The 22,171-nt window shown below is 35.9% G+C and overlaps 1 protein-coding gene across 1 annotated transcript in view; it reads right to left on the bottom strand.

The window, feature by feature from the left end:
• LOC127811311 (uncharacterized) overlaps positions 1 to 9,584 on the bottom strand; it is a 61,606-nt gene extending 52,022 nt beyond the window's left edge. Inside the window, exons 1-2 of the mRNA XM_052351055.1 lie at positions 9,212 to 9,584; positions 6,550 to 6,714 (exon numbers count right to left, since the gene is read on the bottom strand). Of these exons, the coding sequence (XP_052207015.1) occupies positions 6,550 to 6,714; positions 9,212 to 9,506 (460 nt within the window). The 5' untranslated portion in view covers positions 9,507 to 9,584. The remainder of the gene's footprint in view (positions 1 to 6,549; positions 6,715 to 9,211) is intronic.
• Positions 9,585 to 22,171: the final 12,587 nt, after the last annotated feature.

The following is a 22,171-nucleotide window of genomic DNA, read 5'->3' as shown; positions in this document are numbered from 1 at the left end:
GCTGAAAATTAAAAGTTGCCCATTTTCAATTTTCTATTTGTGTTTTTCAATTTCATTTTGCATTTTATTAGTATGACAACTTCTAATATGGAAAACTCAAAAAGCACAATTAATAATAATAATAAAATATGATGTATCAGATTTTCAAAGAATATTAGATGATACATCTTTAAAATAGATCAGAGAGCTCCAAGGTAAAGGGCTCTATGATTTGACATGTTATGAATTAGTCAAATCTTACAAGAGTAACAGCCTTTTTCTATCTGCTGCCAAAAGCCTTATGTATACTGTCACAAGACAGGAGAAATCTGAATTTTGCAGCTAAATTTCATGTTTAGATTCGGATACTACCTATTTAGCATTGCCTAAGTATTTTATTCCCTTGCTCGTATTTCTTTTCCAGCTAGATAGTTTGTTAAGGTAGTTCTGCCAGGTGTCCAGGTGCTAGAATAGGACAAATTAGTTGGTTAGAGGTGGTGTGATCTGCTGTGGCAACACCCACAAAACAAGCTATATATGCTTGTTCCTTCTTCTATAGTGGTATCAGAAAATTCAATCAAAAACTCAGATATTCTCCCTCCTACTTCTCTTCCTCTCTTTCTCTTCTCTACATTTCCCTCTCCATTCTTCTCTGTTCCAGCACACTCTTTTGATTCTCGCTGTATTAGGAGAGCAGCTGATCGTCACAGCACTGCCGTGACATTTGGTATCAGAGCCTCAATCCCAGCAAGGAGTGTTAGAGGCATAAGAGATGGCCGAAGGGACTCACATGAAGAACATGGAGTCTCAGCTCTAGCAACTCAGTTCAGTTGTGACTTGTGGGTGAATTCCAGGATTGGGTGGACCGACTGGACATTAGAAACTAGAAAAACCATGATGCAATCATGACAGTTGATCGCAAGATGGAAGAGGGACTTAATCGAATGAGAGACGATATCAAGAGGAGATGGGTAATCAACTTCAACAATTCATGTTGATGTTTACCAAGCAGAACCAAGTAAGGATGTCTCCCAACTTTCCCCATAGAGATAGGAACAACCCCATTTTACATAATGAAAGAGTGAATCAAGAAAACAAAGCCCATGAGATTGATGTTGAGCAGGGTGATGACACTGAAACGTTGATAGGAGAAGGTTGTGAGGACCGGGCTATTCCACCACCAAAGGGGTTTCCCATGCGCTGGATGGAAATACCCGTGTTTGAAGGGACTAATCCTAGATGGTGGGTTAGAAAGTGTGAGTGATTGTTTGAGTGGTATAATGTGCCAATGGAAAGAAGAATCGCTTTGGCTGCTGCCTACTTTGATGATGGGGTAGATGCATGGTTTCAAGAGTGGACTTGAGCAAGGGAGAACTATATCTGGAGAGAGTTCTCTGAAAGGTTGTGTGAGAGATTTGGAGAGAGGAGCAAGTCGGATACCATCTAAGAGTTCAACAGGCTAAGGCAGGTGGGTGTCGTGGGGTCATACTTAAGGAGGTTTGAAGAACTGAGATCATTGATGAGTAGTCATGATCCTCACCTAACGGAGGCATATTTTGTTTCTAGCTTCCTCAGTGGCCTAAGCGAAGATTTGAGGCCTATGGTGAAGATGATCAAGCCAAGAATGGTTGAGTAGGCAGCTGAGAGTGCCAAGTTGCAAGTTGCAAGAGATGGTGGTGGAGGCACTGTTAAAGAAGCAAAAGGTACAGCAATAGAAGGCTGTACACATAAGGAATTGGCAACAAGGAGGGAACAACAAGGGGGTCAACAAGGAGTTGGTTAGAGGTAATGCTGGGGGAAGGAATTTTGGTGGTTCCAATTTTGGTGGGAGACCTAATGAGCCTAGGAGGCAACCCGGAGCATGTTATAGATGTGGAGATAGATACTCTTCGGGACACCAATGCAAATGTCAGTTGCTATTATTAGAAGGTAGGGGAGAAGAAGAAGTAGAAGACGAAGAAGGAGAGGAGGTGGAAGGAACCAATGAAGATGGAGTAGAGGACAATGGAGAGATATCCCTGAATGCACTCAAGGGGATCACCAACAACAAAATAATCAAAGTAGAGGGTAAGGTGGAAGAGGGCAGTCTGCTAATCCTTATTGACAGTAGAAGCACTCACAGCTTCCTAGATGAGAGCACTGTTAGGCGACTCAAGTGTCCACTTACGGGTACACCACCTTTAAGTGTCACTGTTGCTAATGGAAACCAGGTAATAAGTAACTCGACTTGCTTGGGATTCATTTGGGAAATGCAAGAGGAAAAGTTCGAAGCAGATCTTAGGCTGCTTCAACTAGGAGGATGCGATGTGGTGTTGGGGGTAGATTGGATGAAATGAGTGAGTCCTATAAGTTTCAACTTCAACCAGATGGAAGTATCATTTGAAAAAGGGGGTAGAAGGATGACTCTTACAAGTGGGAAGGAGGTTGCTACTTGCAAAATGATCATAGGACAAAGGCTAAGGAGGGTTCTTATAGAGCAAGTGGAGTCAGCTCACGCAGTTGTTCTCAATTGTAGAAGAAGAAGAGAAGCGTGAGAGGGAAGATTATGGAGAGTTGCAACTCACTGTCAGCCGCCAACCAAGGGGTCCTGATCAGGTAAGCACGTTGCCCCTTATTGATGGATTATTGATGGAATTTAGGGACCTATTTGAGGAACCAAACACCCTACCTCCTAGCCGCACCTTAGACCATGCAATTAACCTCAAACCAAATGTTGAACCAATCAATATGAGATCATACCATTATGCACCTGTCCTAAAGACTAAAATTGAAAAAATGGTAAAGGAAATGTTGAACCAATCCTTCATTAGACCTAGCCAAAACCCCTTTGCCTCACTAGTCCTTTTGGTAAAGAAAAAAGATGGTTCTTAGCACTTTTGTGTGGATTACCACCAACTAAACGCCTCGACCATCAAAGATAAATTTCCCATACCCCTTGTGGAAGACCTAATGGATGAACTAAACCAAGCCAGATTTTTCTCAAAACTTGACTTAAGGTTGAGCTACCACCAAATCAGAATGAAACCCGAGGATATACATAAAACAACCTTCCGAACCCATCATGGCCATTTTGAATGCTTGATGATGCCATTTGGGCTCACCAATGCCCCGACTACCTTCCAATCTTTAATAAACCAAATATTTGAACCTTACCTAAGAAAATTCATACTCGTATTCTTTGATGATATCTTTGTTTATAGCCCTACCTTAGACCAACACATTACCCACCTAAGAACCACCTTTGAAGTCCTTAGATGCCATCAATTATACATCAAAAGGTCTAAGTGTGCATTTGCCCAAACTCAAATGGAGTACTTGGGACACCTGATCTCAAAGGAGGGGGTCAGTACTGACCCAAAGAAGGTAGAGGCCATGCTGAATTGGCCCAAACCCACTACCTTAAGGGCCCTTAGAGGATTCTGTTACTATTTTGCTTAAAGTAATTGAATGCTAGATTTAATGAAGAAATCAGGAAGAAATAAACATGATTTGGCAGCAGTTAGTTAATAGGACATAAATGTAACTAATTGTTTTATTAAGGGTAGATTTGACTTTTATGAGTTAGTTATTTTTCCCTTTGGTAGTTCTGCCCCTCTAGTCTATATATAGAAGGGTGCGAAAGTTAGCCAAGATCATCAAAACATTCATATCTTTCATTCCTTGTGTTCGGATACAGTGAGAAGCAAGAGTAAGAGCTGTGCGATTCTAGTTCTTGTTGTCTTTATTAGAGTATTGTATTTGAGAGGCAAGGTGGAGTGAAAGAGGGGTATTCTTGTACTGATTTCTTATTCGTTTCTAGTGGATTGATTGCTTCTTGGATTGCTGGATGTAGTGCCATGTAAATGGCATGAACCAGGGTATATCTTGTGTGCTGCAATCTGGTTTGATTTTCTCTACTTTTAATTTTGTTTTTCTTTATCTACTTTCAGTCTTCAATATTGTTTGAATTCGATGAGATTCTTGAGTGATTCTTGAGAGATCATAGTCTCGATTTCGACAGATTCCTTGGACTTACAGGGTACTACCGCAGGTTTGTGAGGGGTTATGGAGTCAGCAGTAAGCCCCTCACAGAATTGTTGAAGAAAGGAAATTTCCATTGGAGACAGGAGACTAAGGTGGCTTTTGATAAGTTGAAGGTGGTAATGAGAAGAGTCCCAATTCTGGGACTGCCTAACTTCAACAAACCATTTGTGCTAGAAACATATGCTTGCGGAGTAGGGATTGGGGCTATGTTGATGCACAGTGGTAGACCCATAACTATCCTAAGTCAAGCTCTAAGTCCAAGGCACCTAAACCTAAGTATCTATGAGAAGGAATTCTTGGTTGTTCTCTTGGCAATGGAGAAGTGGAGGCACTATCTGGAGATAGGCAGGTTTGTAATTAAGATTGATCATGAGTCTTTTAAATTCTTGTTGCAGCAGAAGCTGCAAACTCAATTGCAAAAGAGAGGTATGGCCAAGATAAGGAGGCTTGACTATTCTATACAATATAAGAAAGGTAAGGAGAATTTGGCTACAGATGCCCTGTCAAGGTGTCACAAAGAAGGGGAGGCAGCTGCCATTACTATGGTAATACTAGAGTGGTGCAGTGAAATGGTGAACAGTTATGAGGGGGATGAACACATAAGGGGAATTTTGGAATAATTAGCTATGGGAGGCAGTGAAGCTGAAGGGTATGTTCTGAAGGATGGGTTGTTGAGATATAAAGGCCAGGTGGTCGTGGGAAACAATGCTAAACTGAAGAGGAACATTTTGCAATCTTTGCATGAGTCCCCTTTGGGGGGTACTCGAGTATCCAAAATACCTATTTGAGAGTGAAACAGTTATTCCATTGGCCTCAACTTAAGGGTGCAGTGAAGGAATATGTTTTGGGGTGCGACATATGTAAGAAGTGCAAGCATGAAAATGTAGCCTACCTGGGATTGTTGCAGCCCCTACCGATCCCAAAACAGCCATGGCTAAGTGTGCCCATGGCTTCATAAAAGGCCTATCAAGATCAGAAGGGAAGGATGGTGTGCTGGTGGTAGTGGACTAGCTAATTAAATTTTCACACTTTGCAAGCTTGGCACATCCGTACACGGCCCAAGAAATGGCCAGGGTGTTCATGGATCAGGTGGTGGCTTTACATGGGGTTCCCAAGACCATTATTTCAGATAGAGATAAGGTGTCTACAAGTCACTTTTGGAGAGAATTGATGAAGAATGTGGGCACCGAGCTCAGCCTATCAACAGCCTACCCCCGTCAATTTGATGGGCAAACCGAAAAGGCAAACCAAAGCTTAGAAACCTATCTACGATGCATGTGTATGAGGCAACCCATGAGTTGGCATCGGTGGCTGGCCATGGCATAGTGGTGGTATAATTCCAACCACTATGCTTCTACCAAGATGACTCCATTTGAAGCTGTCTATGGGTATAAACCACCTACTTTACCAACCACGGGAGGTCAAACCATAGCCATGGAGGAGTACCTACAACAAAGAAGGGAGATACTGCAACAGTTGAAGTAGGAGTTGGCAACTGCCCAAAGTAGAATGAAGCAAAACGCTAATAAGAGGAGGAGTGAATGGGAATTTAAAGTAGAGGAAAAAGTTTATTTGAGACTAAGGTATCCTCACCTGAAGGCCATCACCCAGGGGCAGGTATCTAAGCTTAGCCCTAAATACTTTGGTCCATTCCCCATAACAACCCAGGTAAGCAAGGTAGCCTATCGGTTGCAGCTGCCTAAAGGGACCAAGATCCACCAAGTCTTTCACGTTTCCTTGCTGAAAAAGTCAACTAGGAATGAGAGAGTCAACCATGAGCTACCAGCCCTGCCTAAGGAAAAAGAATGTCCTAAGGAACATAAGGCTATAATGGAGAGAAGGGTAGTCTACCATCAAGGAGCCCCCCCCCCCCCCCCCCCCCCCAATTTAGGTTAGGGTTCGGTGGCAAGGAAAATCGTCCGAGGAGAACACTTGGGAATACCTACCCACACTGTTATTGTCACGAGACAGGGGAGAAATCTGAATTTTGTGGCTAAATTTCATGTTTAGATTCGGATACTACCTATTTTGCATTGCCTAAGTATTTTATTGCCTCGCTTGTATTTCTTTTCTAGCTGGATAATTTGTTAAGGCAGTTCTTCCAGGTGTCCAAGTGCTAGAATAGGACAAATTAGTTGGTTAGAGGTGGTGTGATCTGTTGTGGCAACACCCATGGAACAAGCTATATATGCTTGTTCCTTCTTCTGTAACAGTATCGGAAAATTCAATCAAAAACTCAGATACTCTCCCTCCTACTTCTCTTCCTCTATTTCTCTTCTCTACATTTCCCTCTCCGTTCTTCTTCTTTGTTCCAGCACACTCTTCTAATTCTTGTTGAATTAGGAGAGCTAATAATTGTCACAACACTGTCGTGACATACATTACTAAATATGGATTTAGTCCTTGCAACATACCCTAGTTATAAGTATTTCACCACTTGGTTACCTCGAGAGATATGTAGTAAACTAGATAAAGAAATAAAAGGTAACAAAAATGAAAGGAAATGCCAAATGTCACTATCAATTTTTGAACAAGATAGGCACTCACCATGACTTCTTGACCACTGTACAACATTGACGGCCTTGGAGTGACCGTTAAGAGCTATAGATAGCCTTTTAGACATTTGACCTAGCCTTGCACAATCCCTCCTTGAATGCCTCAATGAAGATAAAATATCATGAGGTAGATTTGAATCTGAAATGTCTCCTACAACTGACAAGAAGATTATACCCAATTAATGTCATACCAAGCTCAAAAAAAAAAAAAATCTATGTTATCAGATTCCATCATGAAAGGTACAATTTTTATCTTATCCACGTCTAATATCATGAAAAACTAATTGACTAAATTCAATGAATAAGATTTTTTTTATTTTGACAAGTATGACAATATTTCAAGTATCAAATTGAAGAAACACAGTGAATATAATGACAAGAAAATAATCCATCCTTTCTTTTCCAATAAGTGACCACTAGTTTTATGGAAAAGGAACCAATAACTTATTAGAATTTTTAATTTTGTTTTGGATGTTTAAGTTTTAATATAACTTGTTCATCTTTCACGATTTTTCTCATTTTTGGTTCCATATGGGACATATATATGTAAGACTTGGGTGCATGACTTACAAGAGAACTTTCGTCCGTAGAACTTTGGATCTTAGGGCCTGTTCTCTTTACTGTTTTCAACCTGTTTTGAGTTTTCAGTTTTTCAAAACACTAAAAACGCGTTCTCTTCTCTGTTTTCAAAAACGTATTTTCGAAAAAAAAAAAAAAAAATTGTAAAGGAAACCCAAAACAACAAATGTTGTTTTGGGTGTTTTTAGTGAAAACACAGCCAAATTACCAAAACACGAAAAATGCCCTCCCGCCAACGCACATACCCACGCCTCTCATCTCTTCTCGCCTTTCCCCTCTCTTCTCACTACACACACCCAGATCTCTCATCTCTCTATCTCTCATCTTCTGGCCGTCGATCGCCATCACCATCACCATCGTTAATCGCTTCCGCCACCGCAACCACCGCCATCGATCGCCCCCATCTCTTAAACCCTAAAATCGAGAAGAGCGAAAGCTATTGGAGCTAAAGAATTAGCTGGAGAAACTAACCTCGGACGATCAATCGAGACGCGAAACGCAAACCAAGAGATGAAGTCTCAATCTGGAAACGATTTTTTATGGTTTATGTGGAGTATTATAATTTGTAGAAGTTGTGATGGGATTATATGTATGTATAGGCGGGTGCAGGGGAAGAGAGTGTGGATTCTGGAAAGAACGAAAAAAATGGCAGAATGAGACGAGACCTAGCAAGCTGCAACTATCTTCTGTTTTGGTTTCGTTTTCCACTCCCCAACATTGCCCACCACCGAACAACCCTAGCATCCGCCACCGCCCACCGTCGAACGACCGAGCATCGTCTTCCCTTCACCAATGGTTTCTTCCTAATTGCTGCAACTACCCTCCCTTTCTGCGATTTGATTTTTTTTTTTTTTATTTGAATATTAAACTAAATATGTAATGTAATTTTTTTGTATTAATTTTGTTAAAGATATTTTTAAGATTTTGAATTATACCTATGATAAATTAAATATTCTGTTATTTTGTAATTTATAATTTATTAATAAATATTTAAAGTTTGTTATCAAATTTTAATGTTTAAAGTATGATATTTCTAAGATTTTGAATTTTTTTGTTATTGAATAAATTATTATAAAATATTTCTTTTAAAAAATTTCAAAGTAAACACGTTTTCAATTTTCTATTTTGAGAAATGATTTTTCAAAATGACAAAAAAAACATATTTTCAAAAATTTCAAAACAAACACTCAAAACACAAAATTAGAAATGAATTCAAAACTCAAAACTCAAAATTGAAACACAAAAAGAACACCACCTTAGTGTTTCCCTTCCCCTTTCCCCTTTTCCTATTTTATCTTACACCCGTATTTCTTACATCCTCCTTCTTAATGGAAAGGTAATAATCTAGATGTATCATTTTGTAGGAGTTTTTAATCATATCGGCTGGAGTTTTGAGCCCTCCCCCCCCCCCCCCCCCCCCCCCCCCCAAACGAAAGAAAAAAGAAAGAAAAAGGTTTAAACTTAATTTCAGACGGAATCAGTTTCTCAACGTCATTAATAGCATAAAAGGTTACCTCTCATACACACGCTTAATGGTGTTGCTTGGGGGAACCTTCATACTTTCACCATGTGTTACAGTGAAATCATGAAACCATTAACTGGGGGATACAAGTTTCCAAGGGGTTAAAAAAACACATTTCTAGTTTTGTGCCCTTTCGCCATTAGTCTTAAATCAAAGCCGAGCCTCTTTACTGTGATATCCCTAAGCTCTAAGAACCAATTAGAGAGGCCTTCTCCTCCCTAATTGGAGCAGGTTGAATTCATTATCTACAATTGATCAAATACAGCTAAACTTGCCAACTATTTGTTTCAGAAAATGCAGCTAAATTTCCAAAACACACATTGGCTTAGAATTACTTACTATACGAAAAAAGTAGAATCCGTCAATCTAGTAGCGCCAGTCCACAGTAGCTGCCTCTAATTTTTGAACCCTAGTCTAGGAGGCCAACTCACAAGCCTAAGATTCAACTCCCTTGATATATTTTTCATTGTTTTCTCAGCAACAAAATGGAGACTCCACCGATGCACGGAGAGAGAGTTAGAGGGAGGGGGTGAGGGAAAGAGAGGTGACAAACCAGGTGATGTGGAGACCGGAGCGAGAGGGTTCGAGTCGGGAACTGAAGTAGGAGGACATGAAGCCAGGAGTGCTCGCTCTCTCTTGGAAATGTATCTGCCAGAAATCAGAGCCTCAGCTGGCGGATATGGGGCCAGGGTCGGGCGGGGGACGGGCGATCCTTCGCTATGGAAATGAGGAAACTCTGTCGCGGGTCTGGGTCGCTTCGACGGAGGCGGTGGGACGGGTTTCCCATGTTGGGCTTCGTCGTCGTCGTCGTCCGAAGCATTCGAGTAGGCGTTGCAGAGTAGATCCATCTGGAGCTCCGGCGATACCAAACTTCGTCTACTCGATGGTTTGATTACTTTCAGCTGTGTGATTAAACCTAGCACACCCCAGGGTGTCAGCCAACGACCCTCACGAATTTTGTATTTGTATTTCTATTCTCAATTTTAGAATTTTAATAAATTTTTATATTTGAAATATAAAAAAGGTCAAAGTTATATTTTTATCTATGTATTTTTATTTTATTTTTTTGTGATCATTAAAACTTTTCATTAATTTGACTTTCAACTATATATGTGGATTTAAGTTAATTTAATCATTATGTTTTCATATTTTTTTGTGTAATAATTTAAATTTTGTATTATTTCAATTATATCCTTAAATTTACATTTTCTAATCAATTTAACTCTATACTTTAACTTGAAAATATAGATCTAAGGCACATTTGATAGTCACTTTTTCAAGAAAAACACATTTTTTTCACTTAATTTTTCATTTGTGTAGTGTTTGATAGTCAAATTTTTTCATGAAACTTATTTTCTCATTTCTTGTCAAGTGATGAGTTTTTCCTTCAAATCATGGAAACCAAATTTTTTGGGGGAAGAAGTTCCGATTTTCCAAGCAATTGAAACAGCAATCCACTGTGCTCTCGTTTTCATCCTCTTCAACTTTCTTGGAAATAGATCTGCAACAAGAGAGGGATAAAGAGCGAACAAGAGGGAAGACGAGTGAGCGAGAGAGAAAGAGATAGCAAAAGAGATGACGAGTGAGCAAGTGGGTCAACGACGACAGGTGAGTAAACGAGGAGACAGTTAGAAAAAAGGGTGTGTATATATATATGTACGTATGTGTGCATATATATATATATATATGTGTGTATTTGTGTGCGAACGATAGGGAGGACAAGCGAACGAGAGAGAAAGAAGGTGAGTGAGTGAACGGGTAGGCAACGGCGATGAGTGGGGAGGCAGCTTTCTGTTTTCATTATATGTATGTATGTGTGCATGTATATATATATATATGTCTGTGTGCGAGAATATGTATATATGTGCATGTGTGATTGTGTATGAATATATATGTGTGTCCCCACGATTCAATATTTTTAATACATTTTCACCATTGAATTTTATGGAAAATATGTCATTTTCTATAAAAAATAATGCCTATCAAACACGAAATACCAGAAAAATGACCAAATTCTATAGAAAATATTACCAATCAAACACCAAAAGATAGAAAATAACATTATTTTTCAGGTAGAAAATTATACCAATTAAACAGTTTAAACTTTTAATTTTTAGAAATTCATTTTTCCCGAAATTCAATTCCCTGGAATTCATTTTCTTTTCACCCAAATTCCACCCTTGCAATCAAACACACCCTAAATGTGTAATTGAAATAACGAAAAGTTCATATTGCCACATTAAAAAAAATTCAAGGTATAGAAATTAAATTAACTCAAAAATTGGGTTTAGAACTGTAATTAAAATAACAAAAAGTACGAACGACCACCAAAAAAAAAAGTGAAAATACAAAGACAAAAATATGAATTTAGTTTAAAAAATATAAAAGATTATCACAAGTGCAAAAAAATATTTTTAATTTTTTGAATTTTAAGTTTTATTAAATAAATAAATCTCTAATTAAAAAAATAATAATTTTTCAAATTTGGACGGCCATAGAATTTTGTTTACTATCAAACTCTACAATTACAATTTTGATAAAATGTAATCCAAATGACTAGACAAAGAATTGAAATTTTCTAGTCCTAGTTATTTGTTTAGTATATTTTTACAAATGGCTCTCATTCTATTTATAATATCCCTATTCCTTTTTATCTTCTTTTTTCTTATCATCTTCTCTTATTTTTCCTTTTTCTTACTTTGTTCTGATTTGTAATTTTTTCACTATGAGACAATCACAAATGTGATTTCTTAAAAATGCATTTGATTACGTCAAGAGAATTGAATGAATCATTCTTTAGGGAATGGCCATTCCTTCCTATTGATCAATGATTTTTCATTAAAAAATTGATGAAAAATCCACCCATTCTATGGAATGAATAATAGAATTACAATTTTATTCTCAAATTTTCTTTAAATTACAAATTATGATATTTAAGCTTGCCTTAAATTGTATTTCACCCCGCTATCAACCATCTTGTGTGAAATTTGTCTCCCACAAATTTTCAACAGTTGTTTGTCATCATATGTCAAAAAATGCATGCAAGTAAATTTTTTATTTTTTCTTCTTCTTTATCTTTATAATTACAAATTTACCCAATTTCTAGTGCATATTGCCTTTTTTCTTTCTTTTCCTTGAACACAAACAAACCCACCCATATTTTATTTTTCCTACTATTGGACTGCAATCCTCCCCCCCCCTTATAACCAGATCTAGATCATGGCCTTTCTTCCATCGTCGCAACCTTTTTCCTCCCCTCATAACCAGATCTAGATCATGGCATTTCTTTCATCATCGCAACCTTTTTCTTACCCTTTTTTCTACCACCATCCGTTCCTTCTCCTACAGACAAATCTAGTGGTTGCTGCCATTGCTGACATAACCATAGCTAGATTTGAATTTGGACCTTTCTTCCATTGTTGACCAACTCATTCTTACCCTTCTTTTACCATTATTCATTTCTTCCTTCACAACCAAATTTGGTCATTACTACAAGCGCAACTGTGGTCAAATCTTCTCTTATTTTTCTTCTTCCATTGTTAAATTGTCCACCTCCTCATCCTTCAACTAGATTTGGCTATCATCGTTATTTTTGTTGCCAACACAATTGTGATCGAATCTAGATCTAGGCTCTTTTTTTGCCACCACTTTCCTCCTCTTCCCACAAACTTCACAACCTATTTGTTGCTTCAAATTTTATTTTGGCTTCAACTCATGCAATTTTTTAAATTATAGTTCTTAAAAATACTTTTGTTGTCAATGGAACTTCATACTATAACTCTACTTGTCCAAAACCTCATGGATAACTTGATATTCCTACAAATCAAAGAGAAAGTAGGGTCAAAACCATAGTGGAAAATGTGTTAAACTTCTGTTTTTCTTCAACTAAAAGCATAATCAACAGTAATATTCAATTGCATGTAGGGGTGTGCAATTGGTTATAACCAAACCGAACTGGCTGACTAACCCCAACTAACCAAATTAACCAAAACCTAAACTATGGTAGCCAAACCAAACTGAAAATTGAACTAATGCACAAAATAATCGAAGAGACCAAAAATTAGTTTGGCCTTACTGTTGCTTCCGACCATCTAGCTAGTTAGTGATTTCAATGATCGGATTCGATCATTAGATTCCCCCAACCACAGTGATTCATATATCCAAAAAAGGGTTTGATCCAATGATTGATTTTTTGTAGGTCTGAAAATTAATATTATGGTTAAAAAACTCAAAAACACGTTGATGGAAAAACGTCGTCGGCCACCATCCACGATGAATTCCAACAATCAAAATCAACCATCAGATTTGTTTTGGCTCAATGACCCACATAACCAAAAATCAAAAGCATCTAATGGTTGGATTTTAATGGATTTAGGTTTTAATGTAAAATAGAAGTTGCCAAAAAACTTACCGAATGGGCCATTGGTGTCGATAGCCGAGCACGGTGTTGTGCAAATCGAAGGGAAAGAGAGATGTTGGGTCGGTGTTGACATTTGAAGGAGACAAAAGACTAAAGATGAAGGGCTAAGCAAATCGGAGACGAAGACGAAAGGCCAGCCCTTTGACTTTGGCCCGTCATCTCTGACTCTCTGGCCCTTTGTCTCCATCTTCGTCTTTGTCTCCATCCCTTTATCTTCATCTTTATCTCCAGTCATCGCAAAAGCAATTGGAATTTCTAGAAACGTGTTCTTGAGTTTGAAATTATTAATGTAATTGTTTGAAATTACTTCTAGGAGAATCAAAATTGAAAAGGGACAATCAAATTAAAGGGACAATTAAGGGAAGGAGCAGGGTTGAAATTGAAGGGACAATTGCTATAGGCTTCTTGGAGAAGCCAAATTGAAGGGACAATTGATGTTGAGAGGAGCAAGGCTGTAGGCTTCTTAGAGAAGCAAATTGAATGGACCCTTGGATGATCTTATTCTTATGGTTTCACTGTATCGTTCCCCAATCGCAACTGGTATTTTTTGTGCTCTCTCTCTCTTTCTCTCTCTCTCTATATATATATATACTAGCTAGTATAGTAGTAAGAGCTTCGGGTAGAAGGAAAGACTGGATCAATGCTCGATTTGGTTAGTTTGGTTAAATCAACCATGATAACTGAACTGATGAAAACTAACCAAAATTTTCATAAAATTAACCGAACCGCTAACTGACCCTTTAATAATTGAACTAATGCACAACCCTAATTGCATGTTCAAATTTGATTTGTTCTCTTGTTTTCCCATGCATTGTTTGGTGGAGAGTTGTGTCAATGCTAAACAAAGTTATAGGTATAAGGTGTTGTTTCATTCAAAGGCAACCTAAATGCATTTGACTCCATGATCATAACCAATCAGAAATAAGGCTATAGATAGAAATGTCTAACAAGGTAGAATTTATAGTAAGATAAAATATTTGATGTGTTGTTGGTTTTTATTATAAGAAAGTTTGTACAACTAAGTAATTGATGGGTTTGTGCCATTTATCTATGTATGTAGGTTGGTTATATGGTGTTATAGGTCATTTGGAATCATGTGATGGGAATGATAATTATTGTTATTATCACCATTATTTGTCATAACGCCACCTAAACTCTCTAGGCCCTAGACAACCCATTAAAACCATAGAATATGTAACCATTTACACTTCTTTCACATCTAATTCAATTTTTTATTCTACAGTACAATATTAACACTAGTTTTTATTTTTATTTATTAATCTTCTAACAGACTATAATGGATCATTTGAATAGAATAATGGTCGTTATTATCCTTACTTAGTGGGTTCAAATTGTTTACTTATACTTCCTTTATTTGTATGCCTAACTATTTTATATAGATGATGTCTTAAGGATACCTCACACACTTTGAACTTTTATATCAATGAAGCTCACCTTAGGCATTTGGTTTATTGAAGTGACACTACTTGTATTGAATAGATAAGATTAGATAGTATTAGGAAATCAACTCCCATAATTGATTAAACCAAAGAGGAAGAAATTGCAAGTCTAACAAATAATATTTAAAAAATAGCAAAGCACAACCACACATAAAACAAGCAAGATTTTTACGTGAAAAATCCTTCCAAATTGAAAAGGAAAAACCACAAGTCTAAGAATCTGTTAAGAGCTCCACTATAATCAAAGAGGTTACAAAAACCTTGTTCAAACTCACACAATGAATACATAATTCCAATTCCAACAATAGTGGAATCAATCTCACAAAACTAGACAAATTGGATAAATCTCACTAAATTTGTGGCTACTATTCACATAACAAATCTGAAAGTTATAGTGAACCAATTTATAATCTCACCGTTCATAATAGACTTCAATGTATCCTCTATGTGCACACCAAATTTTGGCTCAATCACACCACGAATTGACCTCTAATCAGCCACTTGAAGCTTACTAAACATATTCAAATTATGCATTAGTTTTAGGCATCTTCTTTATGTTAGTGTTACGTGCCCTAATTCTAGATTTAGATGACGTTTGGAGGGGTTGTAATAAATATGTTTGTTGTATTTTTGTATATATTAATAAAAGATAAGTTTATTTTCATTCATAAGCTCTCTAGTTTGATATATGAATGAGTCAATGGATCTCCTATTTGAGAGTCTTATTCTTAGGTGTTAAGAATATGTGATGAGATTACTAGATAGGATTTCTTAAATGATTATTGATCCTTGATTAATCAGATGGAAACTTTGATTAGTTAAGTATGGACTAGCACAGAGTTTACTACCTTGATCAATATGAGTTACTAATAGTAAATGTGGTGAGTCACATGTCATATGACATGGGGATGTCTCTAGTAAACTTGTGGGTCATTGTTGGAGAACAACGCACTGAATATGACACTGATAACTGACCACATAGCATTGCAGATAATGGTCATGTCATGTAGTTGTGATAGTGTAGTTGATCCTTAGACTGGAATCGACATATTTGTCTTGTGTATCAGTGTGTGGAATTTGCTAATGCGCTGAACCATCCAATTGTGAGGTGGAAAGGTTCATCTATATGGTTCCATATTACTGGTATATAGAGGTAGGTGTTTAGGGATAGGATCTGCCACCCTCGTTGTTAAGGTGAAGTGAGTGTGTTATGTGGTCTATTGTTGGTGTGACAAAATGGTCACTGCCTAAGGCAGATTAATTATCAAGAAAAGGTGTTTCTTGAGGTGTCATCTAGTCATATTGATAAGATCTGACACATAGTTACTAAGTTTGTGAGTTTATCATTCCATACTCTCGTTCAGTCAGGACGTTAGGTGATGGAAGAATTATAGCACATGGTAATCGTCAATTGTAATAGGTTCACTTGAAGTGAGACTTCACTGTCTTCTATATTATCCTAAACCGCTGCTAGGCGCTTCTCAGGAACTCTCGAATCATCACTAGGATATGAAGAGATTCTTGTGATAGGTCAAGGAGTTAACCGGTGACAAACGTGTTTTAGTGCTATCTATTTATTAGCAAATAGTGAACCTATAAAGTCACACACCATATAATGTTACATATGATATCAACACTATGTATCCATTGTGTCTCATATATATCATTAAGTGTCAATGAAGATAGTACATTAATTGCTAGCGTGTTGGAGCATTGAGAGTCGACTACCTCATCTCTAGGAGTTGACTGTCTCTGTAGTCAACTGGCCAGTGGATGGGAGTTGACTCCCAGTGCCATCTCAGTCTTCTTAGTGTTGTCCACGTGGTAACAAATTGGGAGGGAAAATAGTGAGGTTGGGTGGTTAATTTGGAGACATGAAGGAAATCACAGAGGCTGTGATTTTGGCTTATGCTTCCTCTGTTCACCCTTGTCTTTTTCTGTTCTACTTTTGTAAATTAATTGGGTGTGAGTGTCACACGGGATAAAAGACATGCGTGTGCTGGTGGTACGGAATCCTTAGGCTAGCACGGGAAGAGGTGCACGGAGTGATATCAGATAGTATGCTAAGTGTGGATACACTAGGACTAACACGACTTGAGGTGGATTTGATCTCAATATAGAAATAGTTTCTGTATCCAACCTAAAATCGAACATCAGGTATTTATTTATTATATTTCATATGATGAGTTGTTTAAATATCCAAACTGTGTATGGTGTGTGTATTTATAGCTTCCGTTGTGTATGTTTGATACACATAAAATTTTGAATTTTTACCCACACCACCATACGTGTATTCCTTCACTCTCTATTTTCTCCTTTTGTGATTTTTTTTTTCCTTTTACTTTCTAGCCTTAGACCACCCATTTGAAGGAGATAACCCTAATAGCAAGTAGGCTAAAAAGGCTTAAGTAAACCACCAAAAAATTTGGGCTTAAAATATAAGCACCCAAACTAACTTAGACCATCTTTTACTTAAAAAGGAAACCAAATATATAGGTCAACATTTGATAAGTTATGTTTTATGCTGGACACAATAGTGAAAGAGGCACTTACACTATGATAGTGTCGCAAGAGATTCATGAGTTTTTTCAAAACCATATAAATGTAGTTAAAAGAAAAGAAAATCTCTTGCTAACTCAATTATTTCAGCCATGTGTATATATTTTTCATTCAAAATGAAAACCATAATAGTAACTTTTCTCTTATGGAGAGATGTCAATGTCAGTTTTTTCTTGTGCCAAGTCCCACCATTTGATCTTTCTCCTTGAGCTCCCTCGTGCCTCTTTCATGAACAACTCCTTACTTTGGTTGACCAAGCCTCTTTTACAAATGTGAAAGCTTAATTAAGTCAGTCTACACCAAAGAGGCAACTAAAACCCTTTGTTAGTCCCTTGTGCTAAGCAAGACTGAGCAAATGCGATGAGAAGATGGCTATGATTCTTAAGAGAAGAAGAAGTTCATCTCATGGGCAACAGTATAAAAAGGAGAAAAAATATAATAACAAGAACAAAGAAGCTAGCAAAAGATTGGAGCAAGAAGAGAAGAAGACAACAAGCAATCAAAACGTTCAAAAACTTCTGTTGTCTAGAGTAAATTTGTTCTTCCTTTTAAAATATGCCTTGCTTAATGGAGACAATCTCCATTTCCCTCCCATTTCTCTTCAATCTCTCACTTCATTTAATGCACTAAAAAATACATTAAATGCAACTTTATTAAAGCATTTAATGTTCTGTTAATAGACAAGATGAAAGAATGGCCTCATTTCTGGAAATCTCGTCAAGCAAAATTGTTGACTATTTCTAAGGATCAATTAAAAATTTCTCAAACTTATATAACCAATCAATCGGTTTCAACAACTGATCGATAGTCTTGTGTCTTTCATTAAAACTTCTATATAATTGCATTTAGGCCAATTATTAACTCTTAATGGAACTTAGACCTCTGTTAACCACTTAATGGCAAAGCCCACTAACTCCTAACGATATTCCCATTAACTCTTAGTGGTACTTTGACCCCTTGTTAATTCTTAACAATATTCAACATCATTAACTCTTAATGATGATCAATAACTCATTGCTAGCCAAGTGTCACTAACTTAAGGCTTTGCTTTTCAGGTGTGTGATTTAGGTTCACCATTAAATAGCAATCAGGAAATGTCAAACCCATTTGACCTGATCAAACTCTTCAATCTATTTTGAGAATCTCTCAATTTTCTTAAAATACCTTGAAAGATCTTGAGTGACAACTAGCATTATATTAAGATGATTATATAAGGCAATAAAGACATACTTCATGTGATTCTATTTTGGCTGATGATTACCGCGTAATACAATCATTCCATTAATTAACATCCTGACTGAGTGAGAGCCATGAACTGATTAAGCTCATTGAACTCGATAATTGTTCAAAAATCTAATTTAGTGTGATTGAGATGACACATCAAAAACTCCTTTATGATCATTCACACCATAGTTAGGGGTGGTTTTACCAATTAACCACTAACAAAGATGGCATAGGATGTTCACCTCACGTCAGAAGTTAATGAATCATATCCAGTAATCACCTACCTCCATACATTTGTAAAAGAGAGACCACATAGAGAGCATTCCTATCCCCAATTGGACATTTTTCCTCAACAACAAATCCCCGACACTAGTGTACAAGACAACCATGTCACCTCAAGTCTGAGGATTAGTTGCATAATCGCAACTAATAATAAATTATTAATCTTCTTAGCCATGTGATATATTATTCATTTCATGTTTAGTGTGTGTTATCTAACACTCACCCTCATTTTTACTATTTGTTTCTCATGCGATATGACATGTGACTCACCATCATTTATCATTAGTATCTGTTGAGAAATTTGTATTTTGATTTATTAAGAAAATATTTTTTAATGATTAAATATATTATCAATAAATTTGGTTTATTGATGATATCCAAAACATTTTAATCTTCTCTTAAGCATGATAATTTCATACTCATATATCTCTTCAAAATATTCGAGTATACTTTTGTATTAGTCGAGTATGTTATAAGTCTTGTGAGAAAACCTTTACAAAAATTGACCAAGTATGAAAAAGCTTTTTGATATAATCAATCGAGTATTGCTCAGCATTCTTTCAAAAACAATTGAGTATATGATTTGGTCCAATCAACTATCATAAGTTCCTACTCGAGTATGTTATGCAAAGTTATGTTATCTTAAAGCTAAATCGAGTATGGTACTTTTGAAATTGAGTAAGGATATTTTAATCACTCAAGTGAGCTTTTTTGAATAATCGAGTATCATCATGTTGACATCTTTTTACTAGAGTAAAGCTTTCTTAGCAATCGACTAATGTAATTTTACACTCGAGTGAATAATCTTGTTAGTCTAGTAAAGATAGATTGGATGCTGGCTAAATATTTAGTCTTAAGGTTTATTGAATATCAAGTGTTTATACTTGAGTAAATTTATCTATCAGTCGAGTAATCTTAGCCTTGTAATCGAGTGAGTAATGTAAAGTCTCTATGGCTTCTAAGATAGTCAAGTAATGACTTGGTCATATTCGAGTAAGCTTGTCACATAATCAATTACATGAAAAGTCCAATTGAGTAAGATGATATATTAGTCGAGTATGTCTATTAGATAGTTGAGTATCAACTGTTAGTTCTTGAAATATATAGCCATTACTCAGAGAAGAAAGAAAGGATTGTTTTTAACTATTAGAGCTTTATTTGATTATTTTATAAAGTCTAATTGTGTTCTTCTATAAAAGACTGATAAATATGTTTTTGTATGTTGCAAAATGCTTTATCTTAATATCATACATATTTTTCTTAACTAATTCGACTATTATTAGTCAAATCAAAAGAAATTGCAAGTATATGCAAGTATCAAGGCAAAATCCAAGTATCAAAGCTTCTATAAAAGGCCAAGTGCTGCAAAAGATCAGACTACTGATGTCTAAGTAATGTAGAGCCAACCTAAACCTAGACACAATAAAGCCTAATTTTTTTCAGGCCAAAGTTCACTGCTTGAGTGATAATCCTTCATGCTCATCTTCCTTTACTTCAAGTCAGTATTTGGTCAAGCCTTATGAAAATCTTCTTAAACTAGAAATTAGAAACAAGAGAGTTTGAGTGGTTTATTCATTCATATCTTGTAACTTTCTTTTGTTTAAGAGAATGTTAGCAATCATTGTATTATCTCATATTTTTCTCTTGAGAAATCTTTTCACAACTTTTGTAAAACTTATAAAAGGTTACGCCTTATCCTTAAAAGGTAGTGGTTGTGGCTGAGCCTAGAATGAGAAAACCAACTGCAGATGTTACTACTTAGCCTGTAAAAGCAGATGTTATAGTTGTTTCTGTAAAAGTTGGAGTTCCTACTTAGCCCATGAAAAGTGGAGGTTTTAGTTGAACCTTTAAAAACTATGTATGGGTTATAGTTTTCCCTAAAAGCTAAAATTCCTTTGTGAATATTTTTCAAAATTCTTAGTGAGGAGGTAAGGTAGTGGATTAGGCTTGTTGATTGAACCACTAAAAAATGCTGTGTTCTTGTGGTTTGCTTCTTATTTTTTTAATGATATTATTCCTTACCTGCCATACAATGTTATCTCATTTAAATTCAGTTCATTAGTATCCAACATAATTGTTTCAGTTTTCATTGCAAACATGAAAGCTCTTTAACATTACTACTCTTATACATACTTTTCAAATGCTTATGTTTTGTTAAAATTAAAGATAAATTTTAGAAAAGAAAAATGATCCTTATAAGTTGGCATCATATCAGTCTTTTCATCATTCTTTTCAAATGCAATCGCCTTTATATTATATATATATATATTTATATCTCAAATATGTTTGGATAATATCTATGAATGATAATTTACTCCATATAATTTTATATTGATATGTTACATCTTTTATGTAGAATAAAGTATTATTATAAGTAAATTAAAATGGATATTTTCATTAATATCTCAAAAATTCATTCAAAACACCCAATTCACCCCTTCATAGGTGATCTTTCAGTATCTCATACTAATCAAAGTAGTAAACTATAAGCCAATCCATAATTGACTAATTAGAGTCCCTATTTGAAGAAGTCTAAGGACCAGGAACTGTTTATGATTCTCGAATTAAAGAATCCTACTCACATATTCTTAATAACTTAAGAATGGAATTTTTAACAAGATATCTAAGGACTCATTCATACGAATGGAGAGCATGAATAAAGAAATGACTATTTTATTAATGATAACAAGAATACATCATATGCCCTTATAACATCATCTAAATTTAGTATTAGGGTATATTACTAACAGATAAGTGGTCTTAGATCTACTAAAAATATGTTTATAAATGGGAAAGTTGCATCATTTTTGCACATATTTGCTCATCATATGAAAAATAGTCACTCAATTTTGATTTAGTTGATTTGGTGAGACCATTAGTAAGTATTTTAAAATAGTGTTAGATGATGTCATTTGTTTACATGTTCACCTATGCAAAATTCCAAAGCCTATTCTAGAAGATTCAAGCGATGAAAGATGGAAGTGGTTCAAGGTAAATGACTCAACATATAATAAAAGTTCATATAAATTCTACTAATTTATAATACATAAAATTAATTTATTGTTTGTGTATGGAATTGTCTAGATGCTTTAAATGGAACACACATAAAAATAATAGTGTTTGTATAAGATAAATCTAGGTACCATAACTAAAAGGGAGAGATTACAACTTTGAACTTTGCATGTATGAATTTGAGTCTTTGAGTTAGAAAGTAATTGATACTAATATTTAAATTATTTAGGTTATTATTATCTAGTTGATGCTAGTTATACCAATTATGAAAGGTTTCTTACTCCACATAGAGGTTAAAGGTACCACTTAAATGATTAGAGATAATGTTATCAACCCAAAACTCTTGAAGAATTCTTTAGCATGAAACACTTATTTGTGCGTGATATAATTGAGAGGTGTTTTGGTTTGTTAAAAACGTGTAGGGTAATTCTTATAAGCCCATCATTCTATGTTGTAGAACATATAATTGTGTTATCATTGCTTGTTGCTTTTTGCATAATCTGGTAAGAAAGGAAATGACGGAAGACCTATTAGAAAGGGAGAGAGATAACATGGA

The sequence above is a fragment of the Diospyros lotus genome, chromosome 10 (genome assembly GCF_014633365.1).
Source record: "Diospyros lotus cultivar Yz01 chromosome 10, ASM1463336v1, whole genome shotgun sequence".
NCBI lineage: Eukaryota > Viridiplantae > Streptophyta > Magnoliopsida > Ericales > Ebenaceae > Diospyros > Diospyros lotus.
The sequence above is the reverse complement of the archived record's forward strand: the minus strand, read 5'-3'. Positions and strand labels throughout refer to the sequence as shown.